The 22,217-nt window shown below is 37.1% G+C and overlaps 1 protein-coding gene across 1 annotated transcript in view; it reads right to left on the bottom strand.

The window, feature by feature from the left end:
- The window catches only part of JAK2 (Janus kinase 2), a 100,686-nt gene that overhangs the window by 56,853 nt on the left and 21,616 nt on the right, over positions 1 to 22,217 (bottom strand). Inside the window, exon 3 of the mRNA XM_023728563.1 lies at positions 147 to 397. Within this exon, the coding sequence (XP_023584331.1) occupies positions 147 to 372 (226 nt within the window). The 5' untranslated portion in view covers positions 373 to 397. The remainder of the gene's footprint in view (positions 1 to 146; positions 398 to 22,217) is intronic.

Below are 22,217 nucleotides of genomic sequence, written 5' to 3'. Positions count from 1 at the left end.
CATTCTTTACACTTGGGAAAGCACACCTCTCAGTCACACGAGGATCAAAAATAAGAATAATCCATTATACGTTTTATTAGAGTGGTATAATTAAAGCAATGATGTATTAATAAGAAGAAAAATATTGTTTTTTTTTCAATACTTACCACAAGCTTTAGAAGCAGCAACACAAATTTCTTCAGCAACATACTCCCCAGTTGGAAACCTCAGGTAATCTTCTTCAGCTTTCCCAAGGGAATGGTAAAGATACACCTGAAGGACTGGCTCTGTCTGCTTCACAGTATTTGCAGTGCCAGGAATGTCACCATTCTGATGTACAGGAGATGCAGATGCTCCTTCCATGTCTGTCACTGTAAGGCAAGCCATTCCCATGCAGAATCTTTTTCAGAACATTGGCCTGTAAGACGAAAACAATAAAGTTACAAATGAAAGTGATATTGATAAGGTGTCTTTCATACAAAGAAGTCTTGACGGCAGCAACTGTGTCGAACCCATTAACTGAACAAATATTGTATATTTATACTTACTACATACAAAATACAGTATAAGACATCATAGACAGATTAAAGTTTTCTATGGACAAGGATCATAAAACTCAAGTTTACAACCTGAGGGACTCCACTATAGATATATAAAACACTAATAAACCCAACAAATAAAATCATTTACAGACAAAAGAGGAGACATCATAAAGCAACATGATTACTCAACAAATGAATTACTCTAGCAATTGCTTATTGTAAAATAAAATTTCAAGCTGGGAGGACATGATGAACTTTATTTGAGGAGATCAGATTTAAAACTAATCTTGAACACAGATTGGGTTTGGATGGATGGAGAAGGAAGGACAATCCAGGAGAGTGGAACTGTGCTGAAGAATACAAAGACAGAAGGTACAACATATGTTCAGTAATTTGTTGGGCTGAAGTGAAGTATCTGAAACATTGTACCATCGAGCAAAAGATTAAAGAAGGATACTTTGCCAAGCTGTTAGCTGCCTACCCAGTATGCATATTCGCCTTTCCTCCTTGATACAGAACCCTAATTTTGTTGGGAAAGCAACGTGCCCAACAAAAAAACTATACTTTCCTGTAGATGGACAGCCATCTGAACCAGTTTCAGCAAATGAGATTTCAGAGCAAGCTGATGGGTACTTCTTCCAGGACTGCACCTTAAGAAGAGATGGATTTAGCTGGCATGTATCCTTTTTCCCCTTCACCTTCTTCCTACCTGAACATGAGCATGAATCTGGGGTCAGGAAATCACCTTAAAATCAAGAGACAACCATGAAGGATAGGCCGAGAGGAAACCAAACTTTCTTCTTAAGCAGCTGAATCAATGTCGGTAATAATCTACCACCAGACATTTTGCTCCCTGCAATTGAATGCAACCTTACCTAATACAGTACAAAATTAAAGAAGGCTTGAATGTCCAACCAAAGAATTTAAACTTTATCCTACAGGCAATGATGATTTAGAAAAGTGAGGCGATGAACATTTAGAAAGCTACTGAAATAGTCCAGGCAGCAATAAGATCCTCAACAGAAGCGGCAGCAGCTAGATGACAACAGGTAACACAAAAGCAAGACTTGATGCAATCTGGCGACTAACTGAATATGCGGAGGTCACGGGAGTGAAAGATGGTATGGGATTTCAACCTAGGGGATCTGTAATACTATTAACAGAAATAAGGGAGTAAGAAGGAGATGCCCCTTGACATTGGAAGGTGAAGAGAATAAGGGCTACTGCTTTTTAGATGATCATCTAGAAATCACAATAGGACACTTTCAACAGAATCTAGCTGGCAGCCAAAGGATGAGACTGGTATTTGAAAGACTTCATAAATAGAGATGAAAATTTAACAATGCTCCTGACAGATGTAATCATTTAAACCGTGAGCAGAACTACGTGAAGGGAAAGAATGAACATCATAACACATATGCAGATAGCATTTACTGTGTGCCAAGTACTGCTCTCAGCAGAGAGATTAAGGGAAGGTAAAATGACTACAGAGTAAGTGAAGTACAACTTGGAACTTCATTCTATATCCAAGTATAAGGACCTTATTCTATAAGACAAAATACTAAAGTTAATCCTTATTGTTGTTACGAGCTGGTTTCCACCCTATGTACAACAGAACGAAATATTGCCCAGTCCTGCGCCATCCTCACAATCATTGCTATGTCAATCCTTAGTTATTCAAATAATATCTATGGGATTTTGAGTTAAAAAAGAAAACCTAGCCATTGTTTTAACAAATATAAAACTGCAAGATTTTAGAAGTTCATCTGCAATTGGATATGCAAATTTAAAAGAATTTTAGTTTGTTCAAAAGTACATAATTGTTTTTTAAAAAATATTTCTTATAATCTATTACACTGCCTCTGTTACTCAGTTATAGAAAGTCTATGAAAATGAATTCTTAGTATTAAAGAGCAAATTTGCTGGAATTTTATTAGTTTGTGCTCACCACTGTTGTTAGACCCTAGGCCTTCCTTCTGGACTCACTTTTTCTGTTGAAATATACCCTTTGGTAGATCTTTCAGTGAGACTCTGGGTTTTTAACTCTTAGTCTTCGTCTGAAAAAGTATTTTTCCCAAACTCTCAAATGATGGGTATAAAATTCTGTTTGCAGTTCTTTTCCGTAGCACTTTGAAGATGTTACTGCATTGTTTCTGGCATCTACTGATGCTAATATGAAGTCTGCTGTCAGTCCACGTGTCCTTTTTTTCCTCCTAATAGTTTAAGATTTTGTACTTTATTACCAATGTCCAATAATTTTATTGTAATGGTCTTGGTGTAGATTTACTTTTATCTTGGCCAGAATTTACTATATGCTTTCAATCTGAAGGTTCGTGTCCTTTTTTTCAATTCTAAGAAATTCTCAGGTACTACGCATTCAAATATTGCTTCTTTTCCACTCCCTCTGATTTCTAGCGGAACTCCCATTAATTGAGCATGGAAGCCTCTCAAGCTCACTTCCACAACCCTTACCTGCTCTTCCTTGTTTTATTTCTGTCTCTCACTGCTGCTTTATGGGTGAATTCCTTGATACCATCTTTAAGTTCACTAAGTCTCTAACTATAACCAAGCTGGAGTTTATCCCATTGAGGTCGTTTTTTTTTTTTTTAACTGCAACAACTAAGTTTTGAAGCTCCTAAGTTTTCAAATGGGCTCATTTGTATACCCTATTCTTGTTCCATTCTTGTCTATTTTGTTTTGTAATTTCTTGTTCTACATTTTTATTGAAGCACAATATTCATGCAGAGAAGTAAAAAATTGTTAAGTGCACACAAGTGTACTATCTTTGTGAAAACTCATCCATCTGTACACTTATGATTAATGCGGTTTCCTGTATATATGTTACACTTCGATTAAAGGTTTACTTAAAAGTTGTAATTTTATCTGGAGTAAATTCACATTCCAGTTTTTAATTTTGCTATCTTTCTTAGCATTAGATGTCTTCATGTGTTCTGGAATTTGGTTTGCAGGCTCACTTCACCATTCCTGCCCAATTCCACCTGCCCCGCCACACATACATGCACACACTCTGTGGTCACCCCTCCTTATCGATCAGTGTGTGGTTGCCTCAGCCTAGCCTACCTGGCTAACCATACAGATCTCACAACAGCATATTAAAATTTCTGCCCCGAGGAGGTATCAGACATGTTGTAGACCCAGTCACAAAGCAGATGCTTGGCTCCATACTGATGCTCAAAATCTGTGCCATCTTGTCTTCCTAAGCCTGCAGCTTATCCAAAGCTATGGCACCAGGCAGCATTTAGCAGGAAGTTCCTCTCTCTTTTTTATTTTTATTTTTTTTGTTGCCACGAGTCAATTCTTTTTCCTTTTTTATTGTTGTAGTTTAAATGAAGTTAACATTTCAAGTTAGTCTCCCATACTAAAATTTATATATACATTGTTACGTGACCCTAATTGCTCTCCCCATACTGTGACAGCACACTCCTCCTCTCCACCCGATTCCCCATGAGGAGGTTCCTCTCTTGACAGCCTACTGACAGGGAAGTGAGGGCTGACAGGAAAAAGTAATACCCTGGACCTGGCTCTGATCAGTGGAACACCACAAGACCTAAACTCCTGGTCTCCAGTGACGGCTTCCACATAGGGAAGCCAGCGAGCCGAAGGCACTGTTAGCCCCACTCATTTTGCATTTATAGTCCCTGGATATGTTCAGGTTGTTCTATTTTTAATCTAGGCTATAATTTTTTTGTTCTCCCTTTTTATATTTTAATATGATGCAACTAGGTGTCTAGAACAGAAAGGATGTTAAATGGGGATCACTTCACCTTAAACTTACATGCACCCACTTGAAATCTCCATAAGCACTCAATAAATGTATGCTGCACAAAAATTAATCCAGTGTTTTAGAAAATGCATTGGTGATTATCTACATAAAAATCAAAAGCATCTACACACAGTTATAAATAAAAGAGCTTATCGTGGTAGCTAGCGACAAGATTGATATAAAAGCATCAGCTACAATTCTGCTGCACAAAAATTAATCCAGTGTTTTAGAAAATGCATTGGTGATTATCTACATAAAAACCAAAAGCATCTACAGATAATTATAAATAAAAGAGCTTATCGTGGTAGCTAGCTACAAGATTGATAGAAAAGCATCAGCTACAATTCTATTTACTGTAGCAAAAAACAGAAAATTTAAAAATAATGATGGTGAATTGTAAAAGACACTATATACAATAGCAACAAAAACTGTAAGACACCTAGAGATAAACCAAACAAAAGATGTACAAGACTTATATGCAGAAAATTATACAAAAATTTATTGGAAAACATTAAATAAGACCTAAATAAGTGGAAAGATATCCCATGCTCAAAAAAAAAAAAAGTCTAACTATTTTAAAGGTATAAATTCTTCCTATATAAATCTGTAGATTCAATGTAATTTTAATCAAAATCCCAACAGGTTTTTCCAGAGAACCTGACAAGATGATTCTAGAATGTATATCTAAGGCCAAAGTTCAGAAAGCAGTCACAGAAGAACAGGGGAAGAAGAATAAGGGGAAGGAGGAAGAGAAGGATAGGGAGAAGGCAGAAAGACGGGAAGCCGGGGGGCTGGGGGGGAAGAGGAGGAAAGAGGACAAGATGGGGAAAGAGAAACAGGGAGGAGTACAAGGAAGGTAGGAGAAGGAGGAATTTGTCCTATCACATATGAAAATGATTATAAAGCTATGTCAGTGAACAATGTATACACAGGAATAAAGTTCAGCAATGGAACAGAAGAGAGGGCAGAAACAGACCAACGTGTATATGACAACTTGTTATATGCCAGAGAGAACATGACAGATCACTAGGGAAAGAAGTGACTCTTAAATAAATGCTGCTGGGACAATGACCACCTATAAAGGAAAAAAAAATGAAACTGGATCCTTACTTCATAGCCCCACCCATTGCCATCGAGTCGATTCCAACTCAGAGTGACCCTACAGGACAGAGTAGAACTGCCCCATAGAGTTTCCAAGGAGTGCCTGGTGGATCTGAACTGCTGACCTTTTGGTTAGCAGCTGTAGCACTTAACCACTACACCACCAGGGTTCATACATTACATATAAAAATCTATTTCAGATAGATTAAAGATTTGATTATGACAGGTATAACTTCAAAAATTTATTTTAAGGAAATATATGATAGTATCTTTCTGACCTTGGAGTAGAAAAGCATTTCTTCAACAAGACACAAGAAACACTAAGCAGAGAAGAAAAAATGAATATATTCAATTGCATTAAAATTAAAAATTGCCACTCATCAAAAGATATAAAGAAAATAAAAAGACAAGCCACAAACTGGTTGTAGATATTTGTAATATATCCAGAAAGAGAGAAAGTGTACGTAATATATACAGAAAGAAAGTGTATGTGTGTGTATGTGTACAAATATACACATATATACATATATACAAGTTTTTCAAAACCCTAATTTTCACCTGTAGGCTCAAATCTTATGACTGGCAACAAAATACACCAGTGGTTTTCCTTATAATGACAACCTTACTTCATTTTCAATAACAGTGTTTATCAAATACTTCTGAATAACTATAGCTCACCAGTCAATAGTTTTTCCAAGTAAAAGTCATGCTCCCATGAAAAGAGCAGCTAGTCAGCTCCCAATTCAAACAACCATGTAAGTGTTTTTCCTTCTGACAACCATCATACTTCAGTATGCAGAAGTGCTTACGTGTATCTGCCATTTCATCACTCAAATATTACGAAGAAGTGTATTCACAGGTCAAGATTTAATAAAGTTAATAATTTTCACTGGCTCACCAAGATTCACCACACTTATTTAATCTGTATGATGAACAAATAATCTGAGAAGCTGAACTATATGAAGAACTCGGCATCAGGATTGCAGGAAGATTCATTAACAACCTGCGATATGCAGATGACACAACCTTGCTTGCTAAAAGTGAAGCAGACTCAAAGCACTTACTGATGAAGATCAAAGACCACAGCCTTCAGTATGGATTACACCTCAACATAAAGAAAATAAAAACCCTCACAACTGGACCAATAAGCAACATCAACATAAATGGAGAAAAGATTAAAGTTGTCAAGGACTTCATTTTACTTGGATCCTCAATCAACGCCCATGGAGGCAGCAGTCAAGAAATCACAAGATGCATTGCACTGGGCAAACCTGCCGCAAAAGACCTCTCTAAAGTGTTAAAAGGCAAAGACGTCACTTTGAGGACTATGGGGCACCAGACCCAAGCAATGGTATTTTCAGTCCCCTCATATGCATGCGAAAGCTGGACAATGTATAAGGAAGACGAAAGAATTGATGCCTTTGAATTATGGTGTTAGCAAAGAATACTGAATATACCATGCACTACCAGAAGAACGAACAAGTCTGTCTTGGAAGAAGTACAGCCAGAGTGCTCCTTGGAAGTGAGGATGGTGAGACTTCGTCTCACATATTCTGGACATGTTATCAGGAGGTACCAGTTCCTGGAGAATGACATCATGCTTGGTAAAATAGAGGGTCGGTGAAAAAAGAGGAAGACCCTCAACAAGAAGATTGACACAGTGGCTGCCAACAATGGGCTCAGGGATAATGATTGTGAGCATGGTGCAGAACCGGGCAGTGTTTCATCTGTTGTACATAGGGTCACTATGAGTCAGAAGCAACTCAATGACACCTAACAACAATAACATCAAGATACCTTTGAGCGACTTAAGGTGGTATGTTTTTCCTGCGAGTGTATGGCAAGAAAGAATACAATGGTTATGACTGTAGTTCAGTGCCACTGCCTTGATCTGTGCTAAGGTGCCAGTAGTTTCATGCGCTATCACTTTTGCACCATCTGTACACAAGTCAACATAGTCAAAAAGGCATTTAGCATCTCAGAATTATTATGAAAATTGTTTTAACTTCATTAACCCCTTGAATGGGTTTTGAAGATCCACAAGCGGCTGCCAGAGACCACATTTAGAGAATCGCTGCTCTTCAGTTCAGCAGTTCTACTTCTAGTTACAAATCTTACAGAAACACATGCACATGTGCACCAAGAGACATATTACAAGAATATTCATTGCACTTCAGTTTCTAAGAGCGAAAAACTGCAAACAATCCAGATTACTAGGAGAATGGATAAACAATTGTGCCACATTCACACTGCAGAATATATTCCTCAGTTGTGGAAATAAATGAAACTATAGCTTTATGAAACATGTGTAAATCTTAGAAAACAATGTTGTGAAAACAGCAAGTTGCAGAAGACTGTAAGCTGTATCCAAAAAAACCAAAACCAAACCCACTGCCGTCGATTTGATTCCAACTCAGAGCAATGCTGTAGGACAGGACAGAACTGTCCCACAGGGTTTTCAAAGCTCTACTCTGCCACATCTTTCTCCCAGGGAGTGGCTGGTGGGTTCAAACTGCCAACCTGTCAGTTAGCAGCCAAGTGCTTAACCACTGCACCATGAGGGCTCCTGTAAGCTGTATGCCATTTTTACAAATGTCAAAAGCAAGCAAAGCTGAACAGTATATTGTTTAGGGATACACACATGTTCAAAAAAAAAGCAAATGCAAAGAAATGGTAAACCCAAAATCCAGTACAATGTTTAGCTCTGCAGGAAAGACAATGCGATGACTAGGGGAAAACACATGAAGTTACTGTAATGTTCTAGTTCTTGGGATGGTTGGCAGTTTCACAGGTGTTCACTAATTGCTCTTTATAATATATAAATTGTATTTATTCTGTTTTTACAAATTGTTTTTCACTGTACATACAATGAAATGCACAAATCTTAAGTGTACTATTCAATGGGTATAGACAAATGCATATACCTGCATATAGCCTACCAAGATTTAGAACACTGTCATCATCCCAGAAAGTTCCCTCCTGCCCCTTCTCCATCAATCCCTGCCCTACCACCCAAGCAGTAATCACTGTTCTGGTTTTTTCCACCACGGAATAGATTATTATTTTGCTCATCAATTGTCTTGTACCACTAGAATGAAAGTGTCTTGAAGGTGGGAGCCTGTATGTCTTACTCACTGCTGTATGCCTAGTGCCTAGAACAGTGCCTAACACGTGGATGTTACTGGATAAAAGAAGAGTAAATAAAGGCTGTAATGAATTTTAATCAACCTGTGGTGATTATTAAATTTGTTGAATAAATGATGAGTAAATAAATGCTATAATTAGTTTTAATCAATTTGTGCTTCACCAACATTTTAAAAACAAAATAAAATACCACAAATATGAAATTTTAAAAGTTAATCTTTTTTAATTTTATTCATACACTATATAACTCTGAGATAAAACCTTTCAGATCAATAAATACTCATGAAGAAGTAATGTAGTCAGGTAGAAAAATTACTAAACCCAGGAATCAAGTGACCTAAAATAACTTCTAATCCTTCCCACTGCAAACTAGTTATCTGACAATGAATCTCATCTTCCTCACTTCTAAAATGAAATCAATGAATAAAATCTCAGATGTTTCTCTCGACTCTTAAAAATCTAGGATTTTCAGTCCAATCAGTGCATAACCTAAGCACCAAATAATAGAATAATTAAGTGCTACAAAAATGACAAGGAGAGAATGATCATGATTACTAAAAATAAATGTTTTAAAAGTGTCCCAGAAAAATTAAGGCACAGACTGGTCCTGAAAAGAAAAACAGAATCTAGGCAAGTGAAGAAAACAGAGGACCTTACTGGCAGGGAGAAAAGCATGAAAACATGAAAAGAGTAATGCACACAGCACGTTCCTGGAACAAAGTGGAGACAAGTTTGGCTGGATTGGCAGGTTCACATAGGTCAGTGCTTCTAAACTTTTCCACAGATATGCCTCAAATGGCAGTGGAACAGTCTGAAGCAGCAGCCCAGAGCACAAAATATAATGGAAGTGTTATGTTTTACCTTTATATTTATGTAATTTTGAATTCTACTCCGAAATATATCCATTTTGGTCTCCTTTTTTTTTAATGTACCAAATTTTGAGATTGTAAGTAGATGTACTATGTTTCTCCTCAAGCTACTCATATTCTACTTTGATAAGCCTAGATACAGGTGAAGTGAAATGCAAAAGAATTTTATATTATGCCCTGCTCTAAAGACTACTCATAATTTTTAAATGTACTTTTCTCATAAAAGTTATTGGGAAAAAAGTGCTTTGAACTGTTTTCCCACTGAGCAGGAAAGGAAGAATATGAACAGAAGAGAGGTCTTAACAAACATATTCATACTTAGAGAGAATAAACAATTTGGTCAACCTTGATTCTTCCCTTTCTTGCACTCCTACATCCAACCCATCAACACACATGGACAGTTTTACTTCCAAAACAGATTTACATTCACTTTTCATTGCCACCTCTACCACCATAGGTAGTAGCAGCCATCATCTCTCTCCTGAACTAGTGTGATGTCCTCCTAACTATTCTCTCTAAGTCTACTTTGCCTCCCAACAGCCTAACCTCCACATAGGAGTCACAGTCATATTTCTCAAATGGAATGCAAATCGTATTCTGAAAATCTTCTAATGGCTTTCCCACTGCACTTCAAATAAAATTCTATGAGTCCTACATTACATAGCTGCTGTTTACCTCTCCAACCTCATGGAACATCCCTTCTACGTGCTCCTTCTATCACTAAATTATAGGCTTCCGGAGTCTATAATTCTAAAAAGGACCTCATCTGCCTTGTCCAAAATCTATTCTCAGCACCTAGAAAAGTCCTGAAACACAGATGCTCAGCAAATATTTAATGAATGAATGCTACATTTATAAAATCACCATATAATTTAATACAGTATAACTAAAGGCATTTGGTGAGTATAAAACTCTTGGGATTGGGTCACAAAACAAGACTGGTTTGACTACCTTACTAAGAAGTTTGGAACAGTCATGAGCACACCCTTTCTGCCCCAAACTCTAGTGAAATGGTAAATAATAATAATAATTTTTAAAATAATAATTTAAAAATAACTTAAAATTATTTTTAAATATGGAATTCCTGTAATAACAGAGTAGCTTACACTAGAGTAATGTTCCTGTCAACAACAATGATCAAGTCTGGAAAACATATTTTAAAAGTACTACTTAAAGGCATTTGCTAGAGAACAGAAGCAGACAGAAACTGGAGGGGATCTGATGGGAGAAGGGAACCATACTGAGTGAGGTCCACATTTATCTGGCTTTTCCCAAGGGAACTACACAGTCTGTACAGCGCACAGGCAGGGGCAAAAGGAGAGAACAGAGCTCCTGTAAAAAGCTGTAGCCTTACTGGGTAGAAGAATCAGAGTCTGAATGCTGGAGCTGCTAGAAGAACGAGAAACTGAGAGTAGAAATCTCAGGGGAAAAACAGGGGAGCCATGAGGGATGGATTGACACAGCAGCCGTAACAATGGACTCAAACACACCAATGATGATGAAGATGGCACAGGACTGGGCAATAAAGAACAGGGCATCAGAGTTGGAGGAAGACTCATTAACAACCTGCATTATGCAGATGACACAACCTTGCTTGCTGAAAGTGAAGAGAACTTGAAGCACTTACTGATGAAGATCATAGACCACAGTCTTCTGTATGGATTATCCCTCAACATAAAGAAAACAAAAATCCTCACAACTGGACCAATAAGCAACATCATGATAAAGGGAGAAAAGAATGAAGTTGTCCAGGATTTCACTGTACTTGGATCCACAATCAACACCCATGGAATCTGCAGTCAAGAAATCAAAAGACTCATTGCACTGGGCAAATCTGCTGCAAAAGACCTCCTTAAAGTGTTAAAAAGCAAAGATGTCACCTTGAAGACTAAGGTGCGCCTGACCCAAGCTATGGTGTTTTCAATCACCTTATATGCAAGCTAAAGCTGGATGATGAATAAGGAAGACCAAAGAAGAACTGGTGTCTTTGAATTGTGCTGCTGACGAAGAATACCGAATATACCATGGACTGCCAAAGGAATGAAGAAATCTGTCTTGGAAAAAGTACAACCAGAATGCTCCTGAGAAGCAAGGATGGTGAGACTACGTCTCACATACTGTCGAGGGATCAGTCCCTGGAGAAGGACATCATGCTTGGTAAGGTAGAGGGTCAGTGAAAAAGAAGAAAACTTTCAATGAGATGGACTGACACAGGCGATGCAACAATGGGCTCAAGCATAACAATAATTTTGCGGATGGGGCAGGACCGGACAGTGTTTCATTCTGTTGTACATAGGGTCGCTATGAGTCTGAATTGACTCAGTGGCACCTAACAGCAACAACATACGTAAGGTTGACATGATTTAGAACCAACTGGACGGTAACTAACAAGACAACAACAATGGAGGATGGGCCAAAATCTGCAAACGAACTCCCCTCAAATTGCTGGCTGACTCTTGAACTCTCATGCAAGGGATAAAACTCCAAGAAGCCTAGGAGGAGGCAATAGCTGGGAGTCTGAAATAGTTGGAAAGAGCTTTCAACAAGTGCCTGGTGCTAGAGAGTCAGAGTTTGAAATTCATCAAGCCAGAGCGAACTTTTAAATACTTCAGGCTTTCCACCGAAACCCTGGAAAAGCCAGAGTGAGGATTAAAAGCCACATAACAAGACTAAGGGTAAAACTGAAATAGATTTGTCCTACCAAAGACTAAAACCAAGCCTCCATAGCAGCAAGGTGATCTGCCAGTAATGTAATTGGCTACTGGAACAAAACTCAACACTTTAGAGAAAGATTAAAACTCACAGCATCCAGAGTCTCTACATTTTGTCATACACAATGTCCAATAGTCTAGAAAAACTCATTAAACATGAAAAGAAAAATACGATCCAAAGTTAAAAGAAAAAAATGGCCCAAACAATAAAAATGGCCCATGGCAGCCCCAAATGTTGAAATTTGTTATTTTAAAGAATTTGCTTACTATGATACATAAGCAAAAGAATCTACAGTAAAAGACGAATATAACGCCTGACAATATAGGAGACCTATGAAAACACTACGATATCAAGCAGTCTAACACATGTGAACAGGGCAGAAGAAATACTGGGAAAAATACTTGCTAAGATTTTTCCAAATTTGATTAAAAACATCAAACCACCAATCCAAGAAGTTCATCTAACCCCAATCAGTACAAATCCAAACGTAGTCACATCACAGTCAAACTGCTGAAAAATAAAAGATAAAGAGAAAATCTTAAAAGTGTCTATGCACATACAGGAGAGCCAAGGTAAATACAACTAAGTGATTTTCCTCAGAAACAATGGAGGCCAAAAGACCAAAGTGTTACTGGGGGCTGGAGGGGACTATCAACCTAAAATTCCAGAGTCCACAAAAATAACCTTCAAAAAATAAGGCAAAATAAAGATATTTTCAGATAAATGGACGCTGAGAGAATGCATCACCAGCAAACTCATACTACAAGAAATTCTAAAGTAAGTTCTTTGGATTAAAAGGAAATGACAACAGATGAAAATTCAAATTTACAGAAAGGAATGAAGAGTTCTACAAATAATAAATATGTGGTTAATTAGACTATTCTTTCTTCTCTTAAATTACTTAAAAGATAACTGACTGCTTAAATTGTTCATGATAATAATGTATGGTGGGATTTATAACAGATGTAGAAGTAAAATAGGTGACAACAACAGCCAAAAAGATGGGAAGGAATAAAATAGAAAGTATATATGAATAAGTCCATGACCGCTCTGAAAAATAAACAAAAATGCCATCAGTAGATCAGAAATGTGAAGGAATTCCTGGAAAATCAAAAGAAGATGGGATTGGAACGACAAAGAAACTAGAGCAGAGCAAATGAGTAGACTCTCCTTAACTTAACAAGTATAAAAGCAGTTTTCTGTACACACACACACAAAAATCATAAATATGTAAAACAATCAAGGTTCATCATATTTGGGAGAAGGTGAGAAGAGAGACGAAAAGGAGAATGAAAATGAACAAGAGAACAACTGACCACAGAAGAAGGAGAGAAAATGCAGGGAAGAGAGAGTTTAAAAAAAAATTCTACTTAGTATCCTCAGAGAGATTTAAGAATACTTTGAAAAATATAAAATATCACTAGATAATTATGAAAAAGGAACAGAAAATGAGAAAAGTTCACAAAATAAAACACAATGACAATTCAATGAAGGGGCTGAATAATATAACTGAAAAGACAAACTTCCAGTATCTTAGATCACAAAAAGAGAATTAATATATATATATGCACAACTCTAAGAGAAGTTCTGGATGGATGACGAAAGAGAAAACAGAGAATGAAAAAATTGTATTGGTGTTAAAGATGCCTGGGTTCATATTCAAGTAGACACACATTCAAGTAGAGGGACACAACACCAAAGGTAAAGAGAAAACTCTAAAAGAGTTCAATTTAATTCCACCTGCTCAGAGCATCAATCTATGCGTATGACTGTGGCTGATGAAAACATACAAGCATACAGATTGCTCCTCCTTGAAATTCACAAATACTAATCTCAAACGGTCCCTTAGTACAGCTCACCAGTTGTTTTATATTTCCTTAGGCCATTTACTCTCCCAGTCTCCCAGACAACCATCTCATACCTTCTCCTTTCTCCATAATCACCAAAAGTGCCACTCCCATCCTTACTCTCTACTTCCTATATTTCACTGAAAAATACAGGCAATCAGAAGAGAACATCCAACAACTGAAGATCACACACCGTTTTCAAATGCAGGTAGAATATTTTTGAAAGCAGACCATATGCAATTCTCAACAAATACTAGAGGAATGAAATCACACAGAATATGATTTATATTCAAAGTATAAACAATGGGGCAAGCAATCATTTCATCTATGTAAGACCCATATTGTTGGTTATTGTATAGAGCATTATTATATAATTCTTAAAAATAATGAAGAAATAACAACATGGATGAGAATTAAAGATGTGAAAATCAGTATTATCACTATCCACTCTTTTTACTCTCTGAATCAGCACTCTTAACAGTTTGATGAGAATTCTTCTAATTAAAAAGTACATTAAATTGCAAAATATGACTTATATGATATTTGATGATACTGAATATTCTGTATATTCATGCTTTTCTTAATAATTCAACCAAAAAAACCCATGCATGCATTGAAAAGTAGGGAGTTCAGTATTTGAACTGATAGAAACTTGCCAACGACACTTAAATTAAAAGTCTCTTACAGAAAATATGACCACTGATAAAAGTACCACAACATGTACTTATTACCCCTTATGTTCTCTGACCACAGTGGGATTAAACTAAAACACAATACGTAACAGAAAAATATTTTAAAAATCTCCACATTTTTGGAAATTAAGCAATATACTTTTAAACAACCCTTGGTACAAAGAAAAAGTTAGAAAATACTTTGAATTCAATGATAATGAAAATATGAGTGAAATGCAGTGGAAGTATTTACTAGGAAATTTATAGTCCTTAAATTTATATGTGAGAAAAGAAGAAAGGCTGAACAAAATTATTTCATAAACTTTCACTTCAAGAAGCTAGGAAAAGAACAACAAATTAAGCTCAGGAGCATAGAGCAAAACATACTGAAGAGCAGAAATCAGTGAAAAAGAACAAAAAATAGAGAAAAATAAAGTCAAAAGTTGGGTTCTCTTAAAGCATGAATAAAATTTAAAACCTACTAGAAAGACCGATAAAGAGAAAACACAAATTACCAATATCAGAAATGAAAAAGTAGCCATCACTACCAGAGTTGACAATACTAAAAAGATACAAGAATATCAGGGACATTGTCTAATAAATTTGAAAATGCTGAAGAAATGAACAAGTTTCTTAAAAAACACAACTTGCCAAAACTGGCAAAAGACAAATTGTAAAATTTGAATAATTCTATATTTAATAAATAAATTGAATACATAATTTAAAACTTTTACACAAAAAAATTCAATGCCAATGACTTCACTGGTAAATTTTTCCAAACATACAAGGAAAAAATAACACCAAACCGACACAAACTCTTTTGGTAAACAGAAAAGAGAAAACACTTCTCCATGTTGAGAAGAGCATAAACGTGATTTTCAAAACTCAATAAAGACATGACAAGCAAAGAAAATTACAGGTGAGTATCTCTCACAAACATATGTGGGAAAAAAACTAATTCAGTTTATTTTAACACTAACAAATCAAATTCAGTATATTTTAAAAGAGTAACTCTCAACCAAGTGAGTTTACCCTAGGAATGAAGCTAGATTAACATTCAAAAATCAGACAATGTAATTCACCACATGATTAGAATAAGTGAAAAAGAAAAAACAATGTTTGATCATTTCAATAGATGCAGATACTGCTTCTAATAAAATTCAACAATGGTTCATGATAAAAACTCTCAGCCTACTAGGAATAAAAGCAAACTTCTTCGTTCTGAAAAGGGTGACTATACATTTGACTTATGATGCATATGAATTATGGTGTTGGTGAAGAATATTGAATATACCATGGACTGCCAGAAGAACGTAAAATCTATACGGAGAGCAAAGGACTTACAAAAACCAGAACAATCCTGGACAGTAAAGTTAGAAGACTTACACTACCAGACATCAAGACTTACTATAAAGTTGGAATAATTAAGTCAGGTTGGTATTGGCACAAAAACGGACAAATAAGCCAATGAAACCGAAGAGTCCAGAAAAGACATCCTCACGTAATATCACCTGATTTACAACACACAGTGCTACTGCATCTCAGTGGAGAAATGTTGGTCTTTGTAATAAATGTTGCTGGTCCAACTGGCCAGTCATATGGGGGAAAAAAACCATGACCTTTACTTCAAACCATACACAAATATTAATTTGAGAAGGATAATCAACTAATAAGTATAATAAGGCAGTATAATAAACCTTCCAGAAAAAAATGGAGAATATCCTCATGACATCTCTTAAACAGAACATGAAAGCACTAATTATAAAAGAAAAGATATACAGACTTCTTAAATGGATATGCATGTAATAATAGTTTCAAATTACATGAAGCAAAAACTGTAAAGGGAGAAATAGACAAGTCCACTATTATAGTTAGAAACTGTAATACTCATCTCTCAGGAATTAACAAAAATAAAACATTAAAAAATCAGTAAGGCAAAACTGTTTAAGAAAAGGCAAAACTACAGAGGCTGTGAAAAGCAGACATCTGTGTAGAAAAAAACTAACTTTGACCCCTACCTCACACTATCCACAAAAATTACTTGGAATGGTTCATAAATCTAAACATAAAAGCTAAAACTATAAAACTTTACAAGAAAACATGGAAGATTTTCACGGCCCTGGAGTAGTAATGATGGCTTAGACACAACACGAAGTAAAAGACATAATTGATAAATTGGGTATTATCAAAATTAAAAACTTCTGCGCATCAAAAGACTCTTTTAAGAATATGAATAGGCAAGACTGGAAGAAAATATGCCTGTCAAAGAATTTGTATTTAGGAAACAGAAAAAATTTTTATAATTCAATAGTTTTAAAAATGCTCAAAACACTTAACAGAGTTAGTAAAAGAAGATATACAAACTACCAAAAAGCACATGAAAAAATGCTGAATAGCACTAATCACCAGGGAGATACAGATTAAAACCAAAAGATACCATCACATATCCATTAAAATGGCAAAAAACTAAAAGGACTGAGAACATCAAATGTCAGAGAAACTGCAGAGCAACTGGAATTCTCATTGCTGGTGGGAATGTAAAATTATAAAACCATTTTTCAAAACTGTTTAGTGGTTTTTTACACAGCTATTCATACATCTACCCTATGATGCAGCAGTTCCACTCCTTGCTGAATTAGCTATGAAGTGCACAGTTTTTTCTTGCCCCTTCCTCCTTCAGGCCACCTAGAATGATGACACGATGGTTGGAGCTACAATGGTCCTCTTGCAACCATGAAGATGGAGGTCAATGCAAAGGATGAAAGAAGAGAAAGATAGCAAGATACCAATTTCCTGACAATTATGGAGCCACCAAGTCCAGTACAACCTAGTTTCAGGCTTCTTTTAATTGAGAGAAACATAAATTCACTGCTATTTGGATTTTCTGTTATATGCAGCCAAACCAAATCCAAACTGATGTACTTCTCCAGATTTCAACTCTTCATACAACCTAAAACATCTTAATAAATAAATATTTTCTTTGAACTGCTGCCTACTCAGGGCTCCCCTAAACCAAAAACCCAAACTCACTATCACTGAGTCGATTCCGACTCATAGTAACCCAATAGGACAGAGCAGAACTGCCCCATAGGATTTCCAAGGAGTGGCTAGTGGATTTGAACTGCTGATCTTTTGGTTAGCAGCCGTAGCTCTCCACCACTATGCCACCAGGGCTCCAGGACTCCCCTATCCTGCATTTATGCTAAGTATTGCTTATATGCAAACCCAGTCAAAGAGGTATGTTATTTCAAGCCCTACAGGTTTAAATCAAAAGGATTTCCCATAAAAACACACTTATTGTTTAAAAAGAAATGTGCTCAAAAAGGCATTCTCTCACCAATTTTAATCCTGAGGTTTGGCTGATAATTCTAGCATTTATGTTAAGAGAGGCAAAAAATTGCTGAAACACTGCATAGAAATAGACTTTCACTGTGAAAGCCTGCTGGACTTCATGTGATAATTAGCTCAAATTCACACAAACTAATGAGGAAAAAAAAATTATGATTGGAAAATCTATAATACGGAAAAAATTTCCTTCTGTTTCTTTGCCCATAATGTCATCATAGAAGACAAAAAGGTTGTGTTCACTTCCATAATCCCTCACACTCATCTGCTAAACCTAAAAAGTTCCGAGAAAGGCTTGAAAAAAGTACAAAATCTATTGTTAAAGCTGTTGGGGATATCTAAACACAATTCCTCATTATTCATACTCATCTAGATTCATGTTTTTGCTTCTTCAATTTAAGACAAAAATGTATGGCTAGTGGAGTGCAGTACAATGGGTTCCTCATATATATGGCCTTTCTGGCCTTGGGTTTATAATGCTGCCAAAGATAATTGGTTGGGCTGTGGCCTGCCCTCTGATTGGTCTATTTTACACACGCTACCAAAACCAAAACCAAACTCATTGCCATTGAGTCCATTCCAACTCATGCGACCCTACAGGACAGAGTAGAACTGCCCCATAGTATGTTTCCTAGGCTGTAATCTTTAGGGAAGCAGACTGCCACATCTTCTTCCTCCCACAGAGCAGCTGATGGGTTCAACCTTTGGTTAGCACTTTAACCACTGCACTGCCAGGGTCCTTACACACCTTGCAGGGATTGGACAGTTTACTATGCAAATGAGGTGCGTAAACTCTTGCAGGGATTGGACAGTGTTATGGATTGAACTATGTTTCCCAAAAATATGTGCTGTAAATACTAGCCTCTATGCCTGTGGTACCCCACGCATGTCAGTTTGTTGTACTGCAGGGGCTTGCGTGTTGCCATGATGCTGGAAGCTATGTCACCAGTATTCAAACACCAGGAGGATCACCCATGGTGGACAGGTTTCAGCTGAGCTTCCAGACTAAGACAAACTAGGAATAAGGACCTGGCGGTCTACTTCTGAAAAGAATTAGCCCATGAAAACGTTATGAAAAGCCGCAGTACATTGTCTGATATAGAGCCAGAAGATGACCCCCTCAGATTGCAAGACACTCAAAAGACGACTGGGGAAGAGATGCCTCCTCAAAGTAGAGTCAACCTTAATGACACGGAACAAGTGAAACTTTCGAGACCTTCATTTGCTGATGTGGCATGACTCAAAATGTAAAGAAATAGCTGTAAACATCCATTAATAATTGGAACGTGGAATGTACAAAGTATGAAGCTAGGAAAATTGGAAATCATCAAAAATGAAATGGAACACAAACATCAATATCCTAGGCATCAGTGAGCTGAAATGGACTGGTATTGGTCACTTTGAATCAGACAACCATGTGGTCTACTATGCCAGGAATGACAACTTTAACAGTAATGGCGTTGCACTCATTGTCAAAAAGAACATTTCAAGATCTATCCTGAAGTACAAAGCTGTCAGTGATACGGTAATACCCATACGTCTACAAGGAAGACCAGTTAATATGACTATTATTCAAATGTACACACCAACCACTAAGGCCAAAGATGAAGAAATTGAAGATTTTTACCAGCTTCTGCAGTCTGAAATTGATCAAACATGCAATCAAGATGCATTGATAATTATTGGTGATTGGAACGCAAAAGTTGGAAACAATGAAGAAGAATCAGTAGTTGGAAAATATAGCCTTGGTGATAGATACAATGCTGGAGATCGCATGATAGAATTTTGCAAGACCAACGACTTCTTCTTGTTGTTTTTTCAACAACATAAAACAGAGACTATACCCATGGACCTCGCCAGATGGAATACACAGGAATCAAATCGACTACATCTGTGGAAAGAGACTGTCATACACTGAACTGTGTCCCCCAAAAATATCCGTCAACTTGGCTGAGTCATGTTTCCCAGTATTGTATGACTGTGTAATATGATGCGATTTCCTTATGTGTTGTAAACTCTTATCACTATGATGAGGTTATATGTGATCTCCTTATGTGTTGTAAATTCTATCACTGTAATGAGGTTATACTGATGAGGTTTACAAGATTGGATAGTGTCTTAAGCCAATCTCTTTTGAGATATAAAAGAGAGAAGCAAGCAGAGACACATGGGAACCTCACACCACCAAGAAAGCAGTGCCGGGAGCAGAGTGCATCATTTGGACCTGAAGTTCCTGTGCTGAGATGCTCCGAGACCAAGGGAAGACTGATGCATCACAAGGACTTTCCTCCAGAGCCGAGAGAGAGAGAAAGCCTTCTTCTGGAGCTGATGCCCTGCATTTGGACTTGTAGCCTACTGGACTATGAGAGAACAAATTTCTCTTGTTAAAAGCCATCCACTTGTGGTATTTTTGTTGAAGCAGCACTAGATGACTAAGACAAAGACAATGGAAAAGCTTAATATCATCAGTCAGAAGAAGGCCATCAATTACTCCTATGCAAGTTCAACCTGAAACTGAAGAAAATTAGAATAAGTCCACAAGAGCCAAAGTACGACCTTGAATATATCCCACCTGAACTTAAAGACCATCTCAATAATAGATTTGATGTGCTGAACACTAATGACCGAAGACCTGATGAGTTGTGGAATGACATCAAGGGCATCATACATGAAGAAAGCAAGAGGTCATTAAAAAGACAGGAAGGAAAGAAAAGACCTAAACGGATGTCAGAACAGACTCTGAAACTTGCTCTTGAATGTCAAGCAGCTAAAGCAAAAGGAAAAAAACGATGAAGTCAAAGAGCTGAACAGAAGATTTCAAAGGGCGGCTTCAGAAGACAAAGTATTATGACAACATGTGCAAAAGACCTCGAGATAGAAAACCAAAAGGAAAGAACACGCTCAGCTTTCTCAAGCTGAAAGAATTGAAGAAAAAATTCAAGCCTCGAGTTGCAATAATGAAGGATTCTACAGGGAAAATATTAAATGATGCAGGAAGCATCAAAAGAAGATGGAAGGAATACACAAAGTCACTATACCAAAAACAACTGTTCGACGTTCAATCATTTCAGGAGGTAACATATGACTGGGAACCGAAGGTACTGAAGGAAGAAGTCAAAGCTGCACTGAAGGCACTGACGAAAAACAAGGCTCTGGGAATTGACAGAGTACCAACTGAGATGTTTCAACAAACGGACACAGCATGGAAGTGCTCACTCGTCTATGCCAAAAAATTTGGAAGACAGCTGACAGGCCAACCAACTGGAAGAAATCCATATTTATGCCTAGTCCCAAGAAAGGTGATCCAATCAAATGCGAAAATTATCGAATAATATCATTAATATCACATGCAAGCAAAATTTTGCTGAAGATCATTCAAAAGCAGTGGCAGCAGTATATCGATAGGGAACTGCCAGAAATTCAAGCTGGATTTAGAAGAGGATGTGGATCCAGGAATATCATTGCTGATGTCAGATGGATCCTGGCTGAAAGCACAGAATACCAGAAAGATGTTTACCTGTGTTTTACTGACTATGCTAAGGCATTCAACTGTCTGGATCATAGCAAATTAAGGACAACATTGAGGAGAATGGGAATTCCAGAACACTTAACTGTGCTCATGAGGAATCTGTACATGGATCAAAAGGCAGTCATTTGAACAGAACAAGGGGATACTGCATGGCTTGAAGTCAGGAAAGGTGTGTGTCAGGGTTGTATACTTTCACCATACGTATTCAATCTGTATGCTGAGCAAATAATCCAAGAAGCTGGACTATATGAAGAAGAACAGGGCATCAGGATTGGAGAAAGATTCATTAACAACCTGCGTTATGCAGATGACACAACCTTGCTTGCTGAAAGTGAAGAGGACTTGAAGCACTTACTGAAGAAGATCAAAGACTATACAGCCTTCAGTATGGATACACTTCAACATAAAGAAAACAAAAATCCTCACAACTGGACCAATAAGCAACATCATGATAAAAAGAGAAAAGACTGAGGTTCTCAGGATTTCATTTTACTTGGATCCACAATCAACACCCATGGAAGCAGCAGTCAAGAAACCAAAAGACGCACTGCATTGGGCAAATCTGCTGCAAAAGGCCTCTTTAAAGTGTTCAAAAGCCAAGATGCCACCTTGAGGACTAAGATGTGCCTGACCCAAGCCATGGTGTTTTCAATTGCCTCATATGCATGCAAAAGCTGGACAATGAATAAGGAAG

This window comes from Trichechus manatus, unplaced genomic scaffold (genome assembly GCF_000243295.1).
Source record: "Trichechus manatus latirostris isolate Lorelei unplaced genomic scaffold, TriManLat1.0 scaffold00025, whole genome shotgun sequence".
Classification (NCBI taxonomy): Eukaryota; Metazoa; Chordata; class Mammalia; order Sirenia; family Trichechidae; genus Trichechus; species Trichechus manatus.
Note: the sequence above shows the minus strand (reverse complement) of the source record. Positions and strands in the feature narration are given on the sequence as shown.